This window comes from Notechis scutatus, chromosome Z, assembly GCF_049901735.1.
Source record: "Notechis scutatus isolate UNSWTSFEM ecotype Mainland chromosome Z, rNotScu1.2, whole genome shotgun sequence".
NCBI lineage: Eukaryota > Metazoa > Chordata > Lepidosauria > Squamata > Elapidae > Notechis > Notechis scutatus.
This window is the reverse complement of record NC_142025.1, coordinates 89292454-89316104: the sequence shown is the minus strand read 5'-3', so window position 1 is coordinate 89316104 and position 23651 is coordinate 89292454. Positions and strand designations below refer to the sequence as shown.

Here is a 23651-nt window from a genome sequence, read left to right as displayed (position 1 = left end):
AAAGACCCGGCCTTATTATATGAGAAACACGGTAGCACCAGCAGCTAGCTGAGGCCCTTGAAAGTTTGCCTGGATGAGAGAGACTTTGGGTTCAGTTTGCAATGGACTTAGATATCATGAATCTTTCAAAGCTCCTCTACCCCAAATTTCACTAGTTCACATCTGAGTTATATTGTAAAGCTCAATAATCATGACCCCCTGATTTTCTTCAGATAGCATCTTCTCTTAACCCTGGATTTATGCAGTGCTGTTCATACTGAAGAGCAAGTCCTGCTTTCTTCTTCAGTATATGAGTCCAGGCCGTAGCCTTGGGAAAGCTGAGGTAAAAAAAAAGAGAGTCTTGGAAGAATCACAGTGCAGATACTTTCTTGTGACAGCAGAACAGTGAAGGCTCTTGAGCAATGGCTGTTTTTGTTTTTTGTTTTTGTTTTTTTTTAAAAAAATCTCTCACACCCATAACAGAGACAGTTCTGTAAACATGAGTGGAGAAGACCTTGGAAGACTACAATCTCACGAATTCCCACGGTATGTAATGTTGGTAAAGGTGGAGGTAGCTCCTTTGTACAGGGGATTGTTGGCCTAAAAGATAAAACAGAGTGTAAAAATATCAACAAAAATAATTGTACCTTCTACTTAATAGATACATGGTGAAAAATATATACTTGGCAACTAGTTTAACAGTTGCCAAGTCATCCAAGTAGCTTAAAATAGGATTTTTTAACAGGGTGAGGTGATTCCTAGTGCTCTCAATAGCCATCCTGAATTATTTAAGAAGCTGCAACAGACATATAGGTATATAGTAAAATGATGTATCTCCTAGAAAGATGTTTAAAAACGGTATTGCTCCATAGTGTGTGTGTGTGTGTGTGTGTGTGTGTGTGTGTGTGTGTGTCTATGCACATGCGCACACATTTTCATAATCACTTCTGTGCAACCATTAACCAATAAAGCAAGAGGGCAGGAAATGCTGATGCAATAACGTTCAGGCATCAGGTTTCTTTCAACAACATGCTATTGGGAGAATGCTAACAACACACCCTCAAGGTACAATAAAACTGATATATATTGCATTATGGATGATTCAGAATCAACAATAGGCTGCTATGTCAGGGAAATAAAACAATAAGTCATTGCAACCTTCCCTCCTCTTAGGATGAAGCAAAATATTTGCTTTCTGTCCCCTTACACACTTCTGATATTTCTTACCGTGTCCCATCTAGCTCTGGCACGCTCTTCTTCAAATTTGGCAAATTCTCGTCGGTCATGGATGGTAATAAGCAGTTTCCAGATGAGCAAAGCAGCCAAGCCAATAAGTAAGATGGCTCCAGTTACAGAAAGAAGAACAACCAAGACATCAGGTCCCTTGGGACAATCTGTAGAAAATACTTGCATCATAAAACAGAATTGCAAAGCTATAAATTACCCTCCACCCCCCACCATTAAATTCTTAACTTTAGTTCACCAAAGACATCCATCCATGCATTTGATCAAGCTGTTGTGACAAAGGAAATCCCTACTAAGGAGCAGCAATCAAAGATTACTGTTGGATTTATGAGCATATAACTAGTCAGTAAACCAGAAGGCTTATTCTGCAAGCATGTTCTTGGAGCTCTTGTTCTCTAATTCAGTGCCATGAATATCTGACACATAATTATTACGATGGGAAAGATGGATGTTTTGTAGCAAGAATGGACCATTTATAAAAACTCTTTGTGCTCAGCTTACAAGTCAGACCTTCCTTCATGCTAAGTGGAGGCTAATAGGAATAAATAACCCATCAGTGGCTTTCACATAGTGCACAATTATTCAGGAGATAGCCACTATCAGATGTACGATTTAAATACAGTATATAAGATCTAACATCTTTTTTACAAAATGTTATTCTAGAGCCGGCTGCTCTTCAGCATAATGGGACCATTATAGAGTAGTTTGACAAAAAGAAAGCACATCTTTGATCTAATCCTCGAAACATAGTTGGAGAAAACATCCAATTTTGATATTAGCAAACTCTTTCTGACAGCAAAGTCAATACAACAATAGAAAATATGCCCAAGATTACAGCAGCACATACTTCCTGCAAGAATTTAAAGCTGAATTAGGAAAATCATTTACTTTCAATGACCCAGGGAAGTTTGCAGGTCCCAACAGCTTGTATCCTATCAAACAAGTTTTGACAAATCAATTTCTTCCATCATTTCATTTCCAGAAATTTTTCTTACCCTCCTAACTATATCATTCTTTTTAATATTCCCTTAAAGAGAAAAGAGGGCTTAAAGGCTCCAGGCTATGATAGGAAGCATGGCAGCTTTTGTGGTTTCCCCATGTGGTATTAGCTGGATTCAAATTGCTGTCCGAGGTGGTCTGGCTAAGCTCATTCAAAATCTGCCTGAGACGCCATCCTTGTCAACCTTCTAAGTGCAGTCTGAGTCATCGGCCAAGTTAATACCCTGTGGTGAGGTTATATCATTTATTGCATGCTTTTGGCAACTAATGAGAGCTTTATCACCCTCTTTGGGTTTAGAATACACTCTTTGAAGATTTCTAGTGTCCCCTTCATGCTCACAAGCACGCAGAAAGAGATATTGTCTCATTGGAGTTTATGGCAGAGTCAGTGTCTGTGGGCCTGTTTGCTCATCTCTCAGCAAGCAGAGACAGGAGGACTTGCATTTAGTCACTGAAGTCAAATATCAAAGCAGACAAATCCAGCAGCTGGCTTAAAAAAATCTTTCCATCCATGGATGATAGATAATGTGTTTAATTCTGAGCTGAAAGTTGCCAGATTCAATCAGTGCTCTCTAGTCAGAACTATACTCATGTTGACCTAAAGTAATATTGCAATAAGAAATACATAATCCTGCCATCTTTATGAATTATTGAAATCAGACATATTGCTTAGGTAAATTTGGTTTAAAGCAGCGGCTGCTAACCGGTGGGCTGCGGCCCACTGGTGGGCTGTGAGAAAATTTTGGTGTGCTGCAGGGAAATCTCACCCCCAGGGCACCCCCCCAAAGCAATTAATCCAGGCTGCACAGAAACACAAGGCTGCGCCGCCCAAAGGGCCTACGGGAACCCTCCCCGCCCACTCACTCCTTACCTGGCAAACTTGCCTGCTAAATTGCTATTTTTCCTTTTTCCGACCATCAGGTGTTCTGCTGTTCTGGGAGATTTAGATTAGCTAGGAAGCAGGAAATGGTTGGATTTCTTGCTTCCTAGCTAGTCTTTAGAGCTTCAGCTCTGCTTTTAAGCACAGCCGAACCTCCCTTAGGACTGAAGGTTCTATTATTCAGTGCAGACTCACGGCAAGCAAATTTTATGTGACAGACTGAGCTAGCCGATGGCAGATAGATAGATCACTGAATGGTTCTGTGAGCAACTCAATCTGCCTGCCTGCTTTGACTGATTTTGGATAAAAGTTGCTCTTTTTTATAAAAAATTCAATATTTATATAAATATTTATAATATTTACATACAAGCCATGCCCAGCCAGTCACATGACCACCAAGCCACACTCACAAATTAGGCCACACCCACAAAACCGGTTAGTGGTCCCTGGGATTTAAAATTATGAGTTTGGTGGTCCCTGAGGTCCAAAAGGTTGGCGACCCCTGATTTAAAGCATTTGATAATTCAGATTTTTTTCTAATATGATTTCAGGTTGGGGAATGAGTTTGCCTCATTGTCATTGGCTTCCCTTGCTGTCCTAGGCTCAGGGGAAATAGGCCCTTCAGCACCTTCCAAATATTTCTAGCGGTGATCTCTTTCTGAATTGATTGGCCACAATTAAGGATTAATGGATCTATCTCTTCCTAATCCTTTTGTTCTGCATATATTAATTCATGAACCATTCCTATATTGTTTTCACATGATTATGTACCTTGTAAAAAAAAAAAGTAATCTGAATGGATAATTGTGAGTTTACTAATTTCTAATGAGATAGCAAGGATCTTTCCTCCCTGCCTTTTGAAGGAAAAAGGCGGGAGAAAACTCATATCATAAACAAATAACTGCCCATCTAATAATAATAATAATAACAACAACAACAATAACAACAACAATAATGATGATGATGTTTTCAATTTATTATTATTATTTATTATTAAGTTTGCAATTGCAGAAGGCAGCTTGACTTCGAACAGCTTCCATCCTGCGGCAATGTCTGTAACACCATTAAACATCCAGATTTGCCTATCCCAGGTCCTTGATAAGGACTCGATAGGTAGACAAAAATGCCAAACCCAGTCTGAACATCTGGCTGACTGTGTGATTATGATTAATACCCTGTTTCTCCAACAATAGGGCCTCCCCCAATAGGAAGTCCCAGCATGTTTTATAGGCATGAAATGAAATTAAGCCCCTCCCCCAAATTAAGGCCTATATTAAAACATGCGAAATGGGGGGAATGGTGGGGGCTTGCCCTTAGGGAAGTGCTTTTGTTGCACACCCGGATATGGTGCTGCCTGCGTTGACCCCAATACGAAGTGCCCCACCAACACCAAGGTCAACATCCGTTGTCGCCGCCCGCCCGCCCGAAGATGCAAGGGGGCGGGAATTAAGTCACCCCAAAAGACAACCTAGCCATTTTTTCAGGGCTCAAAAAAAATAAGACCCGGCCTTATTATATGAGAAACACGGTAATAATAATAATAATAATAATAATAATAATAATAATAATAATAATAATAATAATAATAATAATAATAATAATAATAATAATAATAATAATAATAATAATAGTCATTATACATATATACAATGAAATTGATATTGCTTGTCCTGGTGCTATCCATAACAAAAATACAATACAACATGAATAATATAGAAAATGGTCCTTATACAAGTAATTAGGGTCAGTGACTTCCTTTTGTATCTCTAAAAATCTATGAGGTCCCCGCTCCAGTGAAAATGGGGATGGTTTAGTGAAAGTTAGGGCTAGAAAAAGGAAGCTATGATGTCAACTAGCTCTTATCTTATTATAATATGAACCACGTTCAGTTTTTGTATTCATGTTGAGCTTGTACAGTTATGTCCATAATTAGTTTTTAAGGTATTTAATACACTGAAAACCAAGGTATTTCATCCCATGTCTCAGTTAGAATCTGTGTTTTTCCATAGCCATATCTTGTTCTCAAATAGCCATATCTTGTTCTCAAATAGCCATATCTTGTCCTATAAACATGCATTTAAGAACCTCACGTCACTATAATCATCTCTCTCATACATTTCAAATTAATATGGAATACCAAGCTGAGTTCTGGCATTTCTCATCCTGAAAAGTATCAACTTGCTATCCAAACTGAAGACTTATTTTAGTGGTCCTTGGCCCTCACCTGGTTCCTCAATAACATAGAGGATAGATTTGCCACTGGAGTCCTCGTAATATTGGAAGTACACTACACAGTCATTCTCATCCTTATATGTACAGTTCGCAGCATCTTTCCCCTTGCCTCCTGCAGAAGAGGATAAAGAAAAAAACATTTAGTTCCCTGACACTAATCAAGAAATAGTTAGCATTTACATCTAGAATTGTCACCAGGGATGTTAAAGAAACAGGGTGACTCTGACAAATCTCACCATCTATGTAAAGACTGTTTTTCCAGACATATGTCCATTATCATTGATCCATGTGGCACATCACGTTTTCTATCTGCTATTCTCAGAAGAAGTGTGAAAATATAGAATAATTTCTTTTAAACCCCTTCTCAAGTTGCAGATCTTCAGCCATCATTCACTTCTCCCAAAGTGATGGGCCCATTAGGATGCTTTACCTATAGGCCAATTAAATCCAAATGTATTCCTGGGTGCTATTGGAATCGTCGACATGGTTGGTACTAACATCAAACTTCCAGTTTTACTGCAAAATATGAAGCTGACTTAATAGAAACAACCTGAACTTCTGTTCTGCAAAGCTAGGATAGCTTTCTGGTTTTCCAAAAAGCAGACTAAAAATGAAAGAAGTTTTAACAGTAAAGAAAAATTCTCAGGATATTATATTCATTATATAGTCTACTTTCCAGCAACAATAATTGTCAATGCTTCACCAACGTACTTTCATCCTTATACAGTAATATTTTCTAACAGCATTTTCTCAATAATTCTGGCCATACTCTGGGTAGATAAAGGCATTATTAAGAAACCTTCAATGAGTGGGCAGTGATATATCTGAAGAAAAAAAAAATCATGCATATCTGCCACAAGCAAAATGTCACACCATTATTTATTTAATCCAAGAATATGTCCAGAACATAAACATTTCACTCATTGTGAGGTTATTTTATTCTTGGCTGCTGCAGTACTGTGGCCTAATTCCTGACTTTTAAAACCTTGCTTGACTAATTACATGTAGCTGAAGGAGACTGATTGACTGCTTCCAACAGGCAGTTAAAATGTCTGTAAATTTACTTCTTGAAACAGCCTCCTTTTATTTCAATATTTATCAGCTAATTTGTACTGTTTTATTTTTAGTAGGCTTCTCAGGCATTTTCTTGTAGACTAGACCATTTATCTGGATCCATTACCAATTGATTTCAGGCTGGATTCTAGCATGGAAGTTGCTGGAGTTGTCTTAATGAAAAACTTTTTGTTGGAAGACAACAACAAATGTATTTGGGTGGGTGCCAGTTCCATGTTCCAGCTTCCTACGCACTGCCCTGGCATCCAGTCATTAGTTTTTAGGTGGTTCTGTTTTCTGGCTTCTGCTCTTTAATGCCAAGACAGTCTGTAATAAAGCCTAGGCCCATTCACAACTTAATTATAGAAGGGAGCCAACTTGGTATGTTCTACCAAGATTTTTTGTTGGGCATGGGGAATTGGGGTGTTCTTCTCTGAAATGTGCCCACCTAGTTTTGGGTCTGGCATCAGCCATTGTCAGCTTTGAGGGGCAGAACAGACAGGAAACACAGTCAGATGAGCTAATATATTTTGTTGTAAAGCTATATTAACAGAATCTTGCAAGTCCGAAGGTACATCCCCCCCTCCCATGCCTATGGAGTGAATACAACTAAGCACAGAGAAAAGCCTTTATTAATTGTTTCATGGCAATGGAAACAGTAAAACTAGGTATTTCTTCACCCTTATTGTTTTCACATATTACTGGCTGGTGACCTTATTTAAATGACCATCTTGGTGCTAGGGAGGGAAGGCGTAGAGAGCACCTACAAAGCCATTCCTATTTCAGGAATCATTAAGATGGAGTTGCTCTGAGAGTTAGGCAGCCTATTAATCAATCAAATAAATAAATTGGGGAGCCATCTCTCCCAGTCAACTCTGCCCATCTCAAGAGGCTGCACAGGGCTGGCATGTTCTGGTTCCCTCTCTGACCTTGGAGGCATGCCTTCTCTGCTGGGACACCTGATCTTTGGAATGAGCTTCACCCAGGGTTCTAATAGTCCTGAGTCTTTTGGCCTTCGATATTGCTGTAAAGATCTGGCTCTCTTGTGCATTTGCCCCAGGATGATGGATGAAACTGTTCTGTAACGTGTGTGCATATCTTTATTGTTGGCTTCAATGAGGGGTTTATGTTTTTGATTTTGTTGGTTTGGGGTAGGTTGTCATTGTGTTTATTCTTTTTTTAAAAAAAGAATTAACTTTTGTATTTATTTATTTTTTGAATTTATATGTCACCCAGAGCCACAAATTATGAGAAAGGCAGCTTTAGAAATCTTTTGATTCTTTTTTTTAAAATAGTAACACCTGTGGTGTCTGCTCAGTTTTCAGTGATCTCTGGTACTATATATTATGTTATCTTTCTGGATAGGTTCTGGAGGTGGGAATCGATGGAATAGTGACTCTTAAACTAGCTATGAAGTCTGAAGATAAAAGGCTATAAGATCCTTTACTTAGAATTTTAAAAAAATCCTTATTAACATCTATAGGGGGAATTGGTGTGACATCACTATTCTATTTTTCATTAATTCTGTATGAACAAGAAAGGAAGATATGCTGGCGAGAGTTTTCTGATATTAAAAAAAGAAACAGTAGATGCCAAAAACAAGCTACATATGCAAAGTGCCCCTCCTTCATGAAAAAGACAAACCTTCTTCCCTATTATGTAAAAAAGCAAAGGAAAACAGACAGCTCTGCTGAGATAGTTTGTCTATTTATAGGTGTCTCATTTAAAATAGAGCTCTTGCATGAATTCTTGTGTTAAAACCTTAATTTTCTATAATGATGAGATTAACTGCTTCGAGTCTTGCATATGCATGGTTTATTGTTTGGGTAGATGATGCTGAATCTGTGTTCAACACTATATAGACAGTCCTCAACATACAACCACAATTGGAGTAAAACTTCCATTGTTAAGCGATGCTGTTTTTAAGTGAGTCCCCATGTGACCATGCCTGATTTTACAACTCTTTTTTACCTTGGTGGTAAAAAGAATAATTTGGTTGTTAAACAAATCTGGCTCTCTTTCCTCCATTGACTTTGCTTGTGAGAAGCTGGGAAGATAAAAAAATGGCAGTCATGTGATCTTGGCACACCAGGACCCCTATAAACACTTGCCACTTGCCAAGCACCTGAATTGTGATGAGATGACCATGGGGACACTGTGTCAGTTGCAAGTCCAAAGGCAGGTCATAACTCACATTTTTCAGCCTCACTGTAACTTTGCTCAGTCACTAAACAAATGATTGAGGACTGCCTGTATCTCAAGCAGGCAATATTCACAATTTAGCCTTGGCTTTGTCATTGGAGATCTAAATGCTCTCCGTTAAAGGAAGAGTGCCTTCATTTAACTTAGATTTAACATCTGGAAAGTTTCTAAGTTAGAAAAGGGAGGAGGAGGAAGAGGAAAGGAATTTAGAAGAAAACAACAACAGTTCTTGCAAAAAAAACAAAACACCACTGTAATTCTTACATACCAAGTTCCTGCACCAACTCAATCTCATCCCGGCAATTACGGTTGCAGGTGCCTTGTTCTATCAGGATTCCTCTCCCAAATTTCTTGCATTCCACACATTCCCTGTGCAGAAGAGAGAGTCATGAACAAGGGCAACAGGGAGCAATAGCAAATACTGCTGCCATGTCCCATGATATGAAGTCTTCTCTCTAGCTAGCTCCCTTCCTCCTCTCACAACTCCATGATGTCTTACTCTGTTACCTGTTAGTTTCCTATGACTAAATGGGGCATGCATTTTATTTTATTGAGGATGTACTCTTTATTTGAAGGGCTACCTAATCAAACCTGGTTAGAGAACATTTTGAAAGAACTCAAGAAATCTGTGTATTACATCCCGATAGCATTTGCACAGAGTAGCCACAATTTCTCTCTTTCTCAGTATGGTTAATGTGGTTATAATACAATTAAGTTATTACTTCTAAATGTGCACCATCTATATAGTTCAAATTGTTGTTGTTCCATGAGTCCTAGACTCTTGGTTAGAATAATTGAAAATAACCCAACAGTTACAGTAATTAATAAGTAATTACTTTAAGTAATGCCATACTTGCCTCATTTCAGTGTTTTTTTTTTCTGGTGAGGTGGCATCTATTTAGTTTTATCATTGCAAAACCTGGGAGAGAAGCAGTGTATCGAAATGAAGATGCAAAATAAAATAGCAACATAGAGAATGGCTACCAAGTTCAAAGAAAAATTTACAGCACAGAAAGCTCAGAACCGGAAGCTCTGAACAACCTCTGAAGAGAGGAAATGTTTCATTTAGATTGACAAGTGAGTTGCACATTTCTTTTAGCATGAAGCATGAATGCAGTGGAGATGACATATGGAACAGGAAGTGATATGTTATCAGGTTCAGTTCAGACATGGACTACAGTCAGCCTCAAGGTCATATAAATAGAAACCTGAGCAGAAAAGGGAAGGGAAAGAAGAAGCAGAAGAAACAGATGATGAAAAAGCTCTGATCCACTCTTAAAATTCTTTCCCACTTTCAACAGGAGCAACAGGAGCAAAAAATCTTCATGGGTAGAGGCACTAAAACTATGCTGACTCCAGTTGTAACTGCAACAAAATCATTCTAAAAATTTTGTACCAATAAGAAAAGAAATAAACAAGTGACAACATTCAGCACTCAGTGATTATTAAAGCTGTGAATCACCATGTTGGATATGGTTTCCTATCAATTAAAAAGAGAAGATAATAGTCCAATGCAATCCAGTGGGGAATGTGACATAGGGCAGATAGACACGTAACAGGAAACAGAACAGAAAATAATGAGCATTTCAGATTCATCCAGAGGATAAACAGACATAACAAAAAATGAATACATGCCTACAAGTGCCCACAAGATAATGATTCTGATTCAGCAGGTTTAATTAAGGGATGGGAAAACCCACAGTAAGAATCAGGTGATGTGATCAGACCCCATTTCTCACACAATTTGGCTGTCAGCTCAAGTCCTATGAAAGGGCAGTATATGCGATAGTAAGGCACTGGAGGCACCAATGGATTACTTGGAGAACAGATCTGCATGGAAAAGGAACAAGAAAGCCTAATAGACAATCCTTATCAAGTTGACAAGAGCTGCAGTATGCCTACTGAAGCACTGCTGCAGCCACATGTCCAGCAATCAAGCCGATCTCTGTTTAAGTTTCAGCTGACACGTGTAACATACAGATTTAAACTTTCTTAATTTAAACATCCAATCTAGAAATGCACCATAAAGATCTTAGTAGTTACCACCAGGAAAGGTTCTGTTTCACACAAGGAGCAGCATTACAGTAATAAACTTCCAGAGATTTGTATTCCTGATAATGATTTCATTTATACAAACAATCCCCCTCCCCCACACGCACACACTTTGATCAATAAAAGTATCAAAATCATTGACTGATTGGGGAGGGATCGGCTGCCACTGCTAGCCTCTTCCCAGCCCCTCCCCTTAGCATCAGGACAGCCCAGCTGCCTATCAAGTAGCAGAACCAGGAAGGGAGAGAACAAGATTTCTATTTTAGAGCACACAGAATTTTACAGCCACAGAATGAACAGGCAGAATAAACAGATTGTTTAAACAGAATAAACAGAAACCAAAAAGCCTGGGAATAAAAGTAAACTAGCCAGAAATAAGCAAGTAGAAAAAGTGACCGAACAGTAAAGACTCTGATGGAGTAGAAATAGAAAACATAGCTTGAACTCTCTGTACAGCTTTGTAGAGAGTGACAATAAGGATATGAACAGAAGAAATGCAGATCATTGTATTTTTGATGGGAAACCATCCAGAATTAAGTTGTAAGATGGGCAGCTGTAAGAGAGAAATGGGGGGGACTGTTTTCTTCAGACAGTGATCCCTTTAAAAACTAGACAGTTTGAACCATGGGACTCAGATTAATGCTGAAATATTTTATCAACTTTATTTTTTTTTCAACAGAAAGAGGCGGTTGTCCTCCATCTGGACAAAGTAATTAACAGGCTGTATTATTTCAGGACATTACGAGCATTTCATATCTTTCTTTGCTTTCAGCAGAACTTCCTGTTTCCATATGTAGCAAGACAGTGTAAGGATTACCAAAAAAAAAGTTAACCTATTTAACCTAACATTGCTAGTCCACATTAACTTGTTCTAAATTGTGGTTTGAATGCTATAAACGTGCTGAAGCAAAAAACCCCAAAAGCTGTAATTATAGTGACCTTACATCATTTCCCCCACAAAACTTATATTTATCCTTTATTTTGGTCATTTAACTTGTACTGTAGAAATGGTAGCACAATGCCTTCTTTCACATTCATGTGAAAAATACGGAAATTGAACTGTCTTTTAAAAATACATTCACCTATACTGTCTGAGTTTAGATATTTTTATTAGAATATGATTTTGTATATTTTCCTTGGTTTTGCTCCAGAACTTTTCTCTGTAAAGCACAATTCTAAACAGTTTAAAATTTTGATTCTTTCAGATTTTCCCTCTTTTCAGTTTTTTCCTTTATTTTTTGCCAAAAAAACATGTTCAACATTGGTGTTATGCATGTACAAAGAGCACAAGAATAATGTACTGCTCAGTATCTTCTTAAGTAAAACAAAAAGCTTTTTAAGAAATTGCTTCACTGCTAGGAAAAAAATATTATGAAAGATAATCAACACAGAACTTTTTCAGAAAAGTCAGACAAAATTCCCAGCCCTATTTTAATACCTCATTATAGAAAATCTGAATTATGGATGATACAGACAGTTTTACTGTTATATAGTCATTTGGCAGTGAGGTGGACAGCAAAAAACATATCATATTTTTCAAAAAATTAAAACATTTTACCAGAAAACTGAGAAAGACTTTTCAGTTAATTCTACAAGGAAAAGATACTGACTTATGAATGTTATGAATGGGATTTAGGCAACTTACCTGAGTGGCCACTAATAATGTCATCACAGGCTAGGAATTTGATTAGGATTGTTAAGACTTTGGAAGTCTCCTGGGATATGATCTAACCTGATTTGAGCCGATTAAAAACAATTCAGAAAGTGCGCTCTAATTTGTTCTTGCTGTTCACAAATATTGACATTCACAAGCATGGCCAGATCCCAATGATTTGGAAATAGCAGTCATTGTTTTAAAAAGATCTGAGGGATGACTGCAGATTTTATTCCCACTGGCCTATCAAGTACAGGCCAGTGGGAATACAGACAAAGAGCTTCATTCCAGGCCCTCATACTACCAATTTAGGGAGAGGTGTAAACATAATCTTTTAGCAGAACAGTTTAAAAAGTGTAAATGTAAAGTCTCCACAACTGATCATCCCTTTTTATTATGCATTTAACCCACAGCTCACCATTGCCACATTTACAGGAAGACTAAGAGGTATAATATGAAGGCAGTATTGCATCACTGCAATGCAAAGCCTGCTTTTTTCACACAAATGGTTGCACCTATATAAGAAAAAGTTTGACTTGCAGCCCAATTGTGCAACATTGCTTTCCTCATTTTGACAAAAGCAGCAAGATCTTACAGATTCCATCTGTCAGTACAGTATATCCTTGAAAATCAGATGCAATCCTCTAAGACATTTATCCACTGCCATTTTAATTTACTGTATAATGGTTATTCTAGGAAAGTACTTTATCTTATTAAATGCTGATATTACTAATTGAGGGTGCTTCAGTGTCCCTGATTCTGAAAAGAATCATTGCTAAACGAGCAGAAAGTTTTCTGTGTTCACTACAGAAGCACATACACTAAAACAAGAAACAGGTTTATAACACACATCTCATCATACAATGCAGAATATTTAGGACTTATACATTTGTCGTGATAGGACATGTGATCATTTGAATTTCAAGGAATTTTGCTGGCTATGTATCATCACTTATATCACTGCCATTGGATCTTTCCTTTCCAGAGTTTAAATTGTCAGTGGAGGAAAAAAAAGTGAGGAAGGTTTGACTATTTTGTGTGCTCATTGAGTCTGAAAACCTAAACCATTAGTACTTCTAAATATCCTAAATTTCAGACCCTGCTGTTAGAGGAAAAGCAGTATAACACCTAAAATATAACGCACCTGAAAGCTTGGGACTTGAATTTGACAAACTTGTGCTAAACTTAATCTTTGTTTCATTGGGGCCATCTTCTAAGGGCTATAGGCAATATCACAGACAACCTCCCTAGTCTCCTTTGCTGTTGGTGGGGACCAAGATAATTTGGTCAGAATTCCAAAATTGCAAAATGTTTTTAAAATTTAGTTCAGAGAGCTAATTTTGAAATTAGGTCAAGAGTAGCTGGCTTTTGGGGCGGAATAAAAATCCATTTCTTTCCTGAAGAATGCAGGTACCGTTACCTAGGGTTATGAGTAATTGGGAAGTCCTAAGGCTCAAACATTAAGAACTGATTTCTTTTTCTTGAAACCAAATCAGAATTTGGCACTCACTTTTTGATGGTGCAGGCATCAGGACAGGTTGGGCACTTCTCACAGGTTTCTCCGAAAGAGCCAGGCTGAGTACAGACACATTTCCCACAGGCACAGTATCCGCGGCCTTGCCCACTGCACATCAACCCATTGCTGGACATGCAGGTGTCTGTCCGAGTTGTACAGTTGCAATATGCTCCAGTCCAATCAGGGTCGCAGGCACAGTCTCCACAGACGCATTTCCCATGTCCTACAATCATATGAAAATGGGTCTGTATTGGAGGCCATGGAAGGGAAGGGAGAAGGAGGGGATGCTTCTCAGAAAGCTTTATTTTTAATGCTAAGATCTTGATTTTAGTATTAAAGAAGTCAATTCCTCTCTACTTCCCAAACTTTTCTCCCCAAACACATGGAAAACAAATACAAAAGTTAAACAGGGTAACATAATTTCTGGAGATCATTGACTGATTTTAGGGAAGTGATTCTTATTTTATGACTCTTTTTTGTCATACAAATGTTAGTAATGTTTAAACAAATACTTATTTTTATTACTTCGTTGTAGACAATTTCTCCCTATTTTTTCCACAAAAGGCTTCTTCCCAAGATTGGCTTCAAAGACTGGGGATTCCCTTCAGACATTCCAAGCAGGACTGAACAAGTTTCCCAGGGATCTGGAGAAAGACTTGTGATATTTCATCAACTCCTCTTCATTTTATGCATACGGGTTAGAGCTGAGTCATATCTCAGGATGCAGTACTGCATGTTGGTGTACATAAAATGATTAATTTAAAACACAAAATGGCTGAAAAGTCAAATTCTCAAGTATGTAAGGGAGACCTTTTTGCCTATCTCATTTGAGCCTCACCAGCTGCTATCCCGTCAAAATGTCTGTAATAGTACCACAGGATCACTTCTTTTAACCACTCTGATATCACCCCAGGAAGGTTGAAATATAATTGTTAATTTAACCATTGTAGATGGTGCAAAATTGTGTCTCTAGAACAGTGTTTCTCAATCTCCTCAACAATTTTAAAATGTGGGGACTTCAAATCCCAGAATTCATCAGCCAACGCACTGCTCTACGATAAGGAAAGCTAAAGGCAACGAAGTGTCTGCTCTTAATAGTTTATTTCAGTGTAGCCAAATAACTAGGATTTGCCCTTGCTTACACTTTGTTCAGTTGTGCACTGACCCTTTGAAACTACTGAAGCAGTGGAGTCATTAGAATCAGAACATTACTGCATTATGAGAGGAAAGCTTAGAGGCCTCTATGAAAAGCTGCCATGAAAATAATCAGTGGAAGTATTTTTACGATAGTGTTGACTTACCTACTAATACAAATTCATGAACAGAGGGAGGGAGGGAGAAGGAGGCAGACAGTTAGGCAGATAGGCAGACAAACAGACAAATAGCCAGACAGACAACAACCCCCTCTGCAGAGGACGAATGATAATGAAGACTGGTTAATGAGAAATTCCAGTGTATCATGGGGAAAATGAGCTGAATGAGCAGCTGGCTGGAACAAAATCTCTAGCAGTACCAGGAAAATATATACAATATTAGGAACAGTTTGTGAGTTTGTCACATAGCTAAGAAATAATTACTTGTCTGGAATAAACCAAGAGACAACGGCTTCATCAAAAGATATTGAAGGGGAAGGTTAGAAAGCAGAACAGCAAAAATAGAAATGGTTCTTGGAACAATTACAGATGTCCGATTAGATTTTGGATTTTCCTGCTAAACTCCACGTCTCAGAATCAGATCTGCAAGCCATTTCACTTGACTTGCTCTCATACACAGGATTAATTAAAGTCCCATGTCACAGAGAAATGTAATATGGAGGGAAATCTTTCTTGTAGAGGAACATCTTCATCTGGACAGCAGATTGTTCTTAGAAGTACACAATATACAGCAGGGCCACTAAGGGATATGGCAAAACCACTCAGAATTCACATTCAGTTTTAAGCAAACTCCAAGTAGTACGGGTAGTACTGATGATGTGATGTAGTTTGATAATGAAACATCTTCAGGAAAACAACAAAGCTCAGAGAGCATTAAGAACTCCACATTCATTTTTATCCATATTTCTAAGACAACTAGTGTGCCCTTTAATATCTTTCTCAGAGCAAGTTAGAAATGGTTGCACAAAGGGTTCTTTGAGAAAAGCAAGCACCTTCCTTCCCTTTGTAGTACCAAGTTGCAATCTTGAGGTTACTGTGTACAAAACTGTGCCTTGGCTCTTTATTATTAAGCAGAAGAAGCCATGGCTGTCCTCCTCAAATGGGAAATTAGGCCCAAATGAGACTTTGCAGCCCAGATCAATTCTAACTGTTCTGGTAGCCACTGAGCAGACTTAGCAGAACATAATAGTGCAATAAGTTTCTGGGGAAAAAACACATCATTAAGTTGTGTGATGTGTACCTGGCCAGCCTGCTTTAGCAATAGTTGAGGGACATCCTGTCATCCTACATTGCACAATAGTTGTATTTTACAACACATACAGAAACTTCCATGGAATAGAATGAGTTGTTGTTCTAGACATAAGCATGTACTGTGCAATTCATCCACTTCTCATAATCAAATCACAGCAATTGTTTCCTTTAACACTGAGTCACACACACACACGAACAGTCATGAGTTCCAAACAGATAGCTGCTTCTAACACTTTCCTCCTCTTTCATGAAAGCAAATTGAGTCCTATCTGGATCACCAAGCTAATGGTTATATTGTAGGAAACAGTGTTTAACTGTTATTTTTTCTTCTTAAGCAGCAAGTTTTAGCTTGCTTTTAGAGGCATACAAACACAAACACTTTTTGCTAACTCCTACTATATCAAGCTTGTGATTTAATTCTTTCTTAAGGAACAGATTTTTCAGTTCTTTCTCAAACAATTTTAGTAAAGCACAAGTTTGACAAATTATATGTATTTATAGTTATTCCAACTTGCTCTGGCAAACATAAATAACTTCGCATCTGTATGTTTACAATCCAAATGATAATTTAATATCTGAGTTATTCTTTAGCCAGAAGGAGAATGAATAATCTGTGATATATTTACACTCCTGTGCTTGCTCACAGCCTAGACATAAATAGAGAAATAAAAAGATAGCTCCTTCTATTATTTTTCAAACCACATGTGATTATGCCATAAAACACCTGAAATATACCCAGAAATGAGACACTTTAGTTCTCCAAATGTTGCTGAATTATCCCTCTTAGCAGTTGTTATGAATTGGCTATGCGAGCTGCTGAGGATGCCATGAGACACTGCTGTTCCTTAATAAAAATGTAAAGGCCTATGTATTGAAAAGGTGTACCAAATACTAAACATTCCTTATCCCTACATACATGTGTGCAATGCCATGATGTACGTAGGAAAGAGTGCATTGTGATAGAGCAACTTGGTTTTTGTTATTTGCACTTCTTTTGACATCCTTGCAGATGTTTCCGATCCTATTTATAATTATTCATTATGAAGTGTTTTCTAAAGAATTTGCATTTTTACAGGTGTGTTTTGAGAACACTGCAGCTTCCCACGGTATAAACACATGCGTGATTTTTTTTCAGTATCAGTTTCTAATCAAAATAATTTTATAAGGCTGCCTGCCTGTCTGCGAAGAGAGATATAAAGAGGGAGAGGAAACAATTCAATAGAAAGAAGGATGGAAATCATGATATTTTTTCTTTCTTTGCTCTTTGCCTTTTTTCTGTTTATCTTATCTTACCTTTAAATATAAATTGTAATATTTAAAGATTATACAGGTAATCCTCGACTTAGTTTAGTGATTGTTTGAAGTTACAACATCACTGAAAAACTCATGACTTATGACTGTTTTTCACAGTTATGACCATTGCAGCATCACCATGATCATGTGGTCAAAATTCAGATGCTTAGCAACTGGTCCATATCCATGACTGTTGCTGTATGCCAAGGACATGTGATCTCCTTTTGCGACCTTCTGACAAGCAAGTCAGTAGGGAAGCCAGATTCACTTGGCAATTGGGTTGCTAACTTACCAACTGCAGGGATTCACTTAACAAGTATAGCAAGAAAGGTCATAAAACGAGGCAAAACTCACTTAAAAAATGTCTCACTTAACAACAGAAATTTTGGACTGGAGGACTACCTGTACTGTTATACTAGAATTGGATTTAAACATTGTAGCATTTTTTAAGACAGAAAGGAGACTCTCTGGGAATAATCATTCTTCTTTGCAGGTATCTACAGCTCTTAGAAGCCCATCCCACTCTTTCAGGCTGATGCCACTCACCTGAGCATAGTTCCCCTTTGAAGCGAACACAAGAGAAGTCATCACATTCACAGTATTTGCCTGATATCTTGCCAAAATCACTGCTGTAGCAAACACATTGGCCGCAGAGGCATTCTCCCCGCTGGTTGCAAAGTGGTTGCCCCTGAGTGGGGCTGCAATTGTCCTGCTGGGATGGGCCATATTCTTCCTCAGAGCACTCGCATTGGGAACCCAGCCGGCCCGGGTGGCAATGGCATATCCCACATTCAAAGGTGCCATTCCCATTGTTACATTTATTGCTGTAAGGTTCAGCATCCGCCTGGCAAGCACAGTCACAGTTAAACTTCAACAGAACCGTCAGGCTGTCTTCAAAGCCGACTGGCTTAATGGTGAAAGAGGTCTGCCGGTCCTTTGGGCAACCACGGACCTTCGCTTCAACGCTGAAGCTCACCTTGGGAGAGGTTTAAGAGGAAGAATTACTCAGGTTAAGGAAATATCCTAAATACATCAGATTTAGTTTAGATGTACATATGGAGAAAGAGAGAGAAAAATCAACCAGAATAGCGTATAATTGTTTGGGCAGAGTTACTGGTTGCAAAATCAGCCCAGGGATATAGTTTCTTTGTAATGCTAATGCACCTGCAGCAGGCAATAGAACATATCAGCTTGGATTATCTGTGCAGGGTTAAACCTGCAAGTATTTTAATGAGAGACCACTAAGAAATTTAGGGCTGCAGGCTGTACAGTAAAGTTCAGAAACAGCAATGAAACCTTGAGAAACCAATTCCACATGATTGCAAAGAAGGCTATATGGATATCTTCATATATTTAATTAACCTATTGCTAATAAAAAGAGGAAGATATACTCATTAATTTCAGGAGGAAAAATTGTGGATGGAAGAAAAATGTTCAATTGTTGTTCAACTCCACATCCCTTCCTCAAATCATTTTCAACTTCTTTTTTATTTCTTTTTTCCTAAGTTGATCTCCAAGGTCATAAATAAGCTGGGCTGGGATTGTGTAGTGGACAGCAAAAAACTTAAACAACAACAAAAAAAGGTAAGTATTACTTACTTACATGAAGTATTTCTATTCCTATCGTAACCATTGATTTATTTTATTTTATAATTTCATTATCAAATTTAGACACCACCCATCTCACTATCCAAGTGACTCTGGGTTGTTTACAAATACAAACCATAAAACCAATTCAAAGTGACATAATTAAAAGCAAAATTAATACCAAGTAAAGAACAAAATAAAAACAGAGTTTAAAAAGTTAAGTTTAACTAAGTTAAAAGGTGAAGGGAGCATCCTCAGGCCAGCAACCAACCCCTAATTTGCCTGCTATTATTTAGTTCTTGGATTGATTGACAGAGCCAAGATCGTCACATTCTTCCAAAAGGGAAGCGGGAGGCAACCTCATTTCTGGGAGCAAGATATGAATTAATGAAAGGTATATCTCATTATCAAGCAATTCTGGGTAGTTTACAATGTGATAAAACATTAAATATTAAAATTCAATTTAACAAAAATTACCTAAGGTAGGAACCAGAATACAATGGGGTAGAGATCAATCCTAATCTCATAATAAATAAATACATCTTCTTAATCCACTAGCGATCTCCAGTATGCAACACCCACATCGGAGGTCCAATCAGCAGAGCCAGGTTTTAAGGCCTTTTCAGAAGGCCAGGAGGTGTGGGTAGATTTCACATTGAGAGGAATTATGTTCCAGAGGGCAGGGGCAGCAGCAGAGAAGGCCTTCTTCTTAGTTGTTGCCAATTGAGATTCTTTAATTAGCACTGCCCATACAAACCTTCCCTGCCTGACTGGGTGGGATGGATCAATGTAACAGTTTCTCAAATAATCTGGTCCCATGCCATGAAGGGCTTTAAATTCAATATTTTTAATTGGACCCGGAACCAAACTGGCATCTGTGGCACATACAGCAGAGATATTATATGTACCACCTTCAGAATGTGTAAAATTGCTAGTTGTGGCATATGCTGCACCAGTTCCATCTTCCAGATACTGTTCAAGTATCGGTCCCATGTAGAATGCCTTGCAGTAGTCCATGTGGGAAATGACCAGGGTATGAATGACTGAGAGAAGGTCCTCCTTCTAGCCATGATTGTCACAATCTATATTATGTGTGCTGTGTAATATGAAATCTTGGCTTTTCTTCTACTATAGCCACTTTCTTCTACTGCCATCCTTGCCAAGCATGGTTCAGACAGAGACAATATACAGAATTTCTGAATTTGCAGAAAAGTATTTTCTCTTCACTATTCACACAGCAATCTTTTTCTTTCACTTTGTGTCTCACAGTTCTGCCAGGCAAAAAGCCATAGGCTAAAGGACAGACTAAGATGCTACTGACACAAATGAATGTCTTTTCTCTAATATAATTCAACCTCTCCAATAGGAAGCGGTTGGATTCTTAAAACGTGCATTCACCCTGCGAAGAGGAGAGAACGTGCCTAGGAATTTAAGGTTCATATAGCTCATTCAAATAACAAATGCTTATTCATTTTAGCTTTGACCATTACAGACAAGAATCTTTCTGGAAATAGATTATTTGGCTGTCAATACCAAAATGGCCATGGGGACAGTACTAGTGCATAGAAGGCAGCCTAAAATAGCCAACAGGAGCTAGGGTGATCACAGATAGCCATTGGTGCATTCCTAGCCTCATTGTCAATGAAACATCCTACATTCTCTCTCCAATAATAATTGTGTCAGGAGAAGAGAGAAGTTTCTTTAAAACTAAAATAGCTACATATCACTTTAAGCTGCCTTGAATGTGAGGGAGAGGAGATGCAATGTCTCAAAAAAGCATTACATAAAAATGGTTCCTAAGCAGGGGTGGGATTCTACCAGTTCGCACCTATTCGCTAGAACCGGTTGTTAACATTCTAAGCAATTCAGAGAACTGGTTGTTAGACGAAATTACTGGCCTAATCCTATAAGGAAGGCAGGAAGGAAACATTCTGATGTTGCTTACAGAAACTGCCTCTCCGTTAACCCTTATTACGTTCTTAGCAGGACTAGACTTCCTGTCTCAGGAACATCTCTGGATTTTTTCTCCCCCTCCTTTGCTGGTACTTTGCTTGTGTGGAGTGACCATTCAAGGTTACAATGGCACTGAACAAAGTGACTTATGACCATTTTTCACACTTATGACTGTTGCAGCATCCCCACAGTCATGAGACACCAGGCGAGGAGATGCATGCCTTGATGTGAATGATGTTCAGTTGGCCCCACCCAGCCAGTCACATGACCACCAAGCCATGCCCACCAACTAAGCCACACCCACAGAACCGGTTGTTAAAAAATTTGAATCCCACCTGTTCCTAAGCCTGAATTTTGTATTGCAACTAGGAACATGTGAGGATGATCTCTCACAAACAAATATTCAAAGTATGTTTTGAACTGCCCAGATTCGAAATCTGTTTTGTGTACAAGTTTTCCAGAAATAAATATATTGTGGATCTAATTGTGCTCCTCTCAAATCTTTGAGTTTAAGAGGAGCTTGTGTGACTTCTTGAAAAACTTTGGAAATGTCAAAGTGTTATTGGTTCTTTACAAACAGGTTGTTCATAAAGAAAGAAGGAAGCAAGTTTATTGAATTTGTTGTAATAAAAAATGTACTGTCCTATAATTGAGGTCTTTTTGACCCATGATTCCTTGGCACTTATGTCTATTTTTTGCTTCTTCCTTGTGGTTGGCTGTTTTGTTTGATTGCAAGGGCTGAAATGGTGCTTCTTGTTATAGCAATACATTATAGTGACACATTTGCTCCCTGGATGCAGATACTAAAAAACATAAATTTTGTGTTGATTTTTTTTTTTTTTTTGCTACAATGCAGAAAAGGAACAGCTTTTTGACCACAAAATCTGCCTATCTATTGCAGGAATTTATGTTTCTAAATTTAATTAAAATTAATTCTTCTTCATCATAGCTGAGCTTTTAAAAACACTGATGGACCTCTTTTCAAGAATACATTTGCTAAAATAGGACTGATATCAGGTGGTCATTTCCAGACTGGTGACTCAGGAAATAGAGGCAAAAACCCAGCTTGATAATGGAAAGATGTATATTCTATTCAGGAAATGTTGCTTTAAATACCTTGGAGCAAAGCTTACAATAAATGTTCTCAGAGCTCTTGTGGGGTTAATATTTAACCCTATAGCATGTTTACAGTACTGGAAATAGAGTATGACATTTCTCTTAAAAATGATGGAAAATCACCATCTTAATTGTCGCTTTAATTGGAACTCTCTACAATTATTTTTGCCTTAACATGGTGCACCCATAACTCACTGTATCGCCGATCTTGAGTCCAACACAAGACTTAGCTCCAGGAATGACTTCATTATCAAGGCAGGTGGCATTAAATGAGAGGGATAATTCTTCTGGGAGATTACGGACTTCTAGTTCAACCTTGGAACGGATTTTCTGAGGAAGGACAGAAAAGATAAAATCAGCCTCCATCCGGTTGTGGAGTGGCACCTCATCCAAAAACCCAGCTAGTCTTCCCAATTTAAAATTGTCAGGCTCATTTTTTTTAAAGTTAATCATGCTTCCAGCATTTCCTTCAATCTACCTAAATTACTTAGAGTTGATCTAGATCAACTGGGAAGAGTAGTTCAATTGCATTTAAGTCTAAGCAAAAAAAAATTCCATTCCATGGCAGGGGAAACTAATGGGAAAAGCAATTAAATATGGATGGGACTTTCTAAAATAAGGCAGTAACAATTCCAGTGAGAAACATATTGGGGACAGTAGAAAAAGCCTGGTATGATAAATAATGGAAAACAAGAGGGGCATCTAAGTAGCCCAGAACTGTAGACATGGACTTGGGGTGATTAAAGCTCAGCAGGATGTTGGCAAAGGATGCTAAGAATAACAAAAGGAGCTTCTTCAATATACTCACAAGAAAAGAATTAGTGCAACAGCTGTTCTGTAAAGATGGCAAAATGCTAACAAATAGCAAAGAAAAGGCAGAGCTACTCAACTACTATTTTGGTTCAGTGAAAAACATCTTGGAATAGAAGTTGTTTATAAACTGAAAATGTGTCAGCAGTGTAACGTTGCTGCAAAAAAAAAAAAAAAAAGGCAACTGCAGTTTAAGGCTACATTAGCAGAAGGAGTATTTCTAAATCACAAGAGACAATAGCTTTCCCTTAACCTATGACAATCAGACCTTTAATACAACGTTCCATTCTGAGTAGATGGAGAGAGATTGAGACCAGGAGGATGAATAGGTAGCATATGGGGCAAGGAAAACCAAATGACATGTGTACCATCTTATAATGCAAATGACGTGACACCTATTTGCAGTCAGAGAGAATAACATGACTGACACAATCACATTGTTGCCTCTTTGGTCAACAGTATCATGATGCATATTTTATCATTTTGTGGCCATCGTGGCTAATAGTAGAGCCTTATATTCGGACAAACTAGAATGGATGAAGTGAAAAGCACTGAGGTATTATTGTCAGGGGTCTAAGAACTATCTTATGAAAAGAGATGGAAGTAAATTGAGATGTATAACCTTGAGAAGAGAAGGCTGAGGAGATATATGATCAAGCTCTTCAAAGGCCTTAA

The 23651-nt window shown here is 38.1% G+C and overlaps 1 protein-coding gene across 3 annotated transcripts in view; it reads right to left on the bottom strand.

The window, feature by feature from the left end:
* Positions 1-30: 30 nt before the first annotated feature.
* The window catches only part of ITGB3 (integrin subunit beta 3), a 75468-nt gene continuing 51847 nt past the window's right edge, over positions 31-23651 (bottom strand). For 2 of the 3 annotated variants that reach the window (XM_026682779.2, XM_087947168.1), the window contains exons 9-15: positions 22362-22496; positions 18057-18486; positions 13807-14035; positions 8859-8959; positions 5328-5447; positions 1207-1373; positions 31-579 (exon numbers count right to left, since the gene is read on the bottom strand). In XM_026682779.2, coding sequence (XP_026538564.1) covers positions 511-579; positions 1207-1373; positions 5328-5447; positions 8859-8959; positions 13807-14035; positions 18057-18486; positions 22362-22496 — 1251 coding nt within the window. In that variant the 3' untranslated portion in view covers positions 31-510. Of the gene's footprint in view, positions 580-1206; positions 1374-5327; positions 5448-8858; positions 8960-13806; positions 14036-18056; positions 18487-22361; positions 22497-23651 lie in introns of those variants that run through there. The other variant, XR_015745947.1, reaches the window with a different exon arrangement.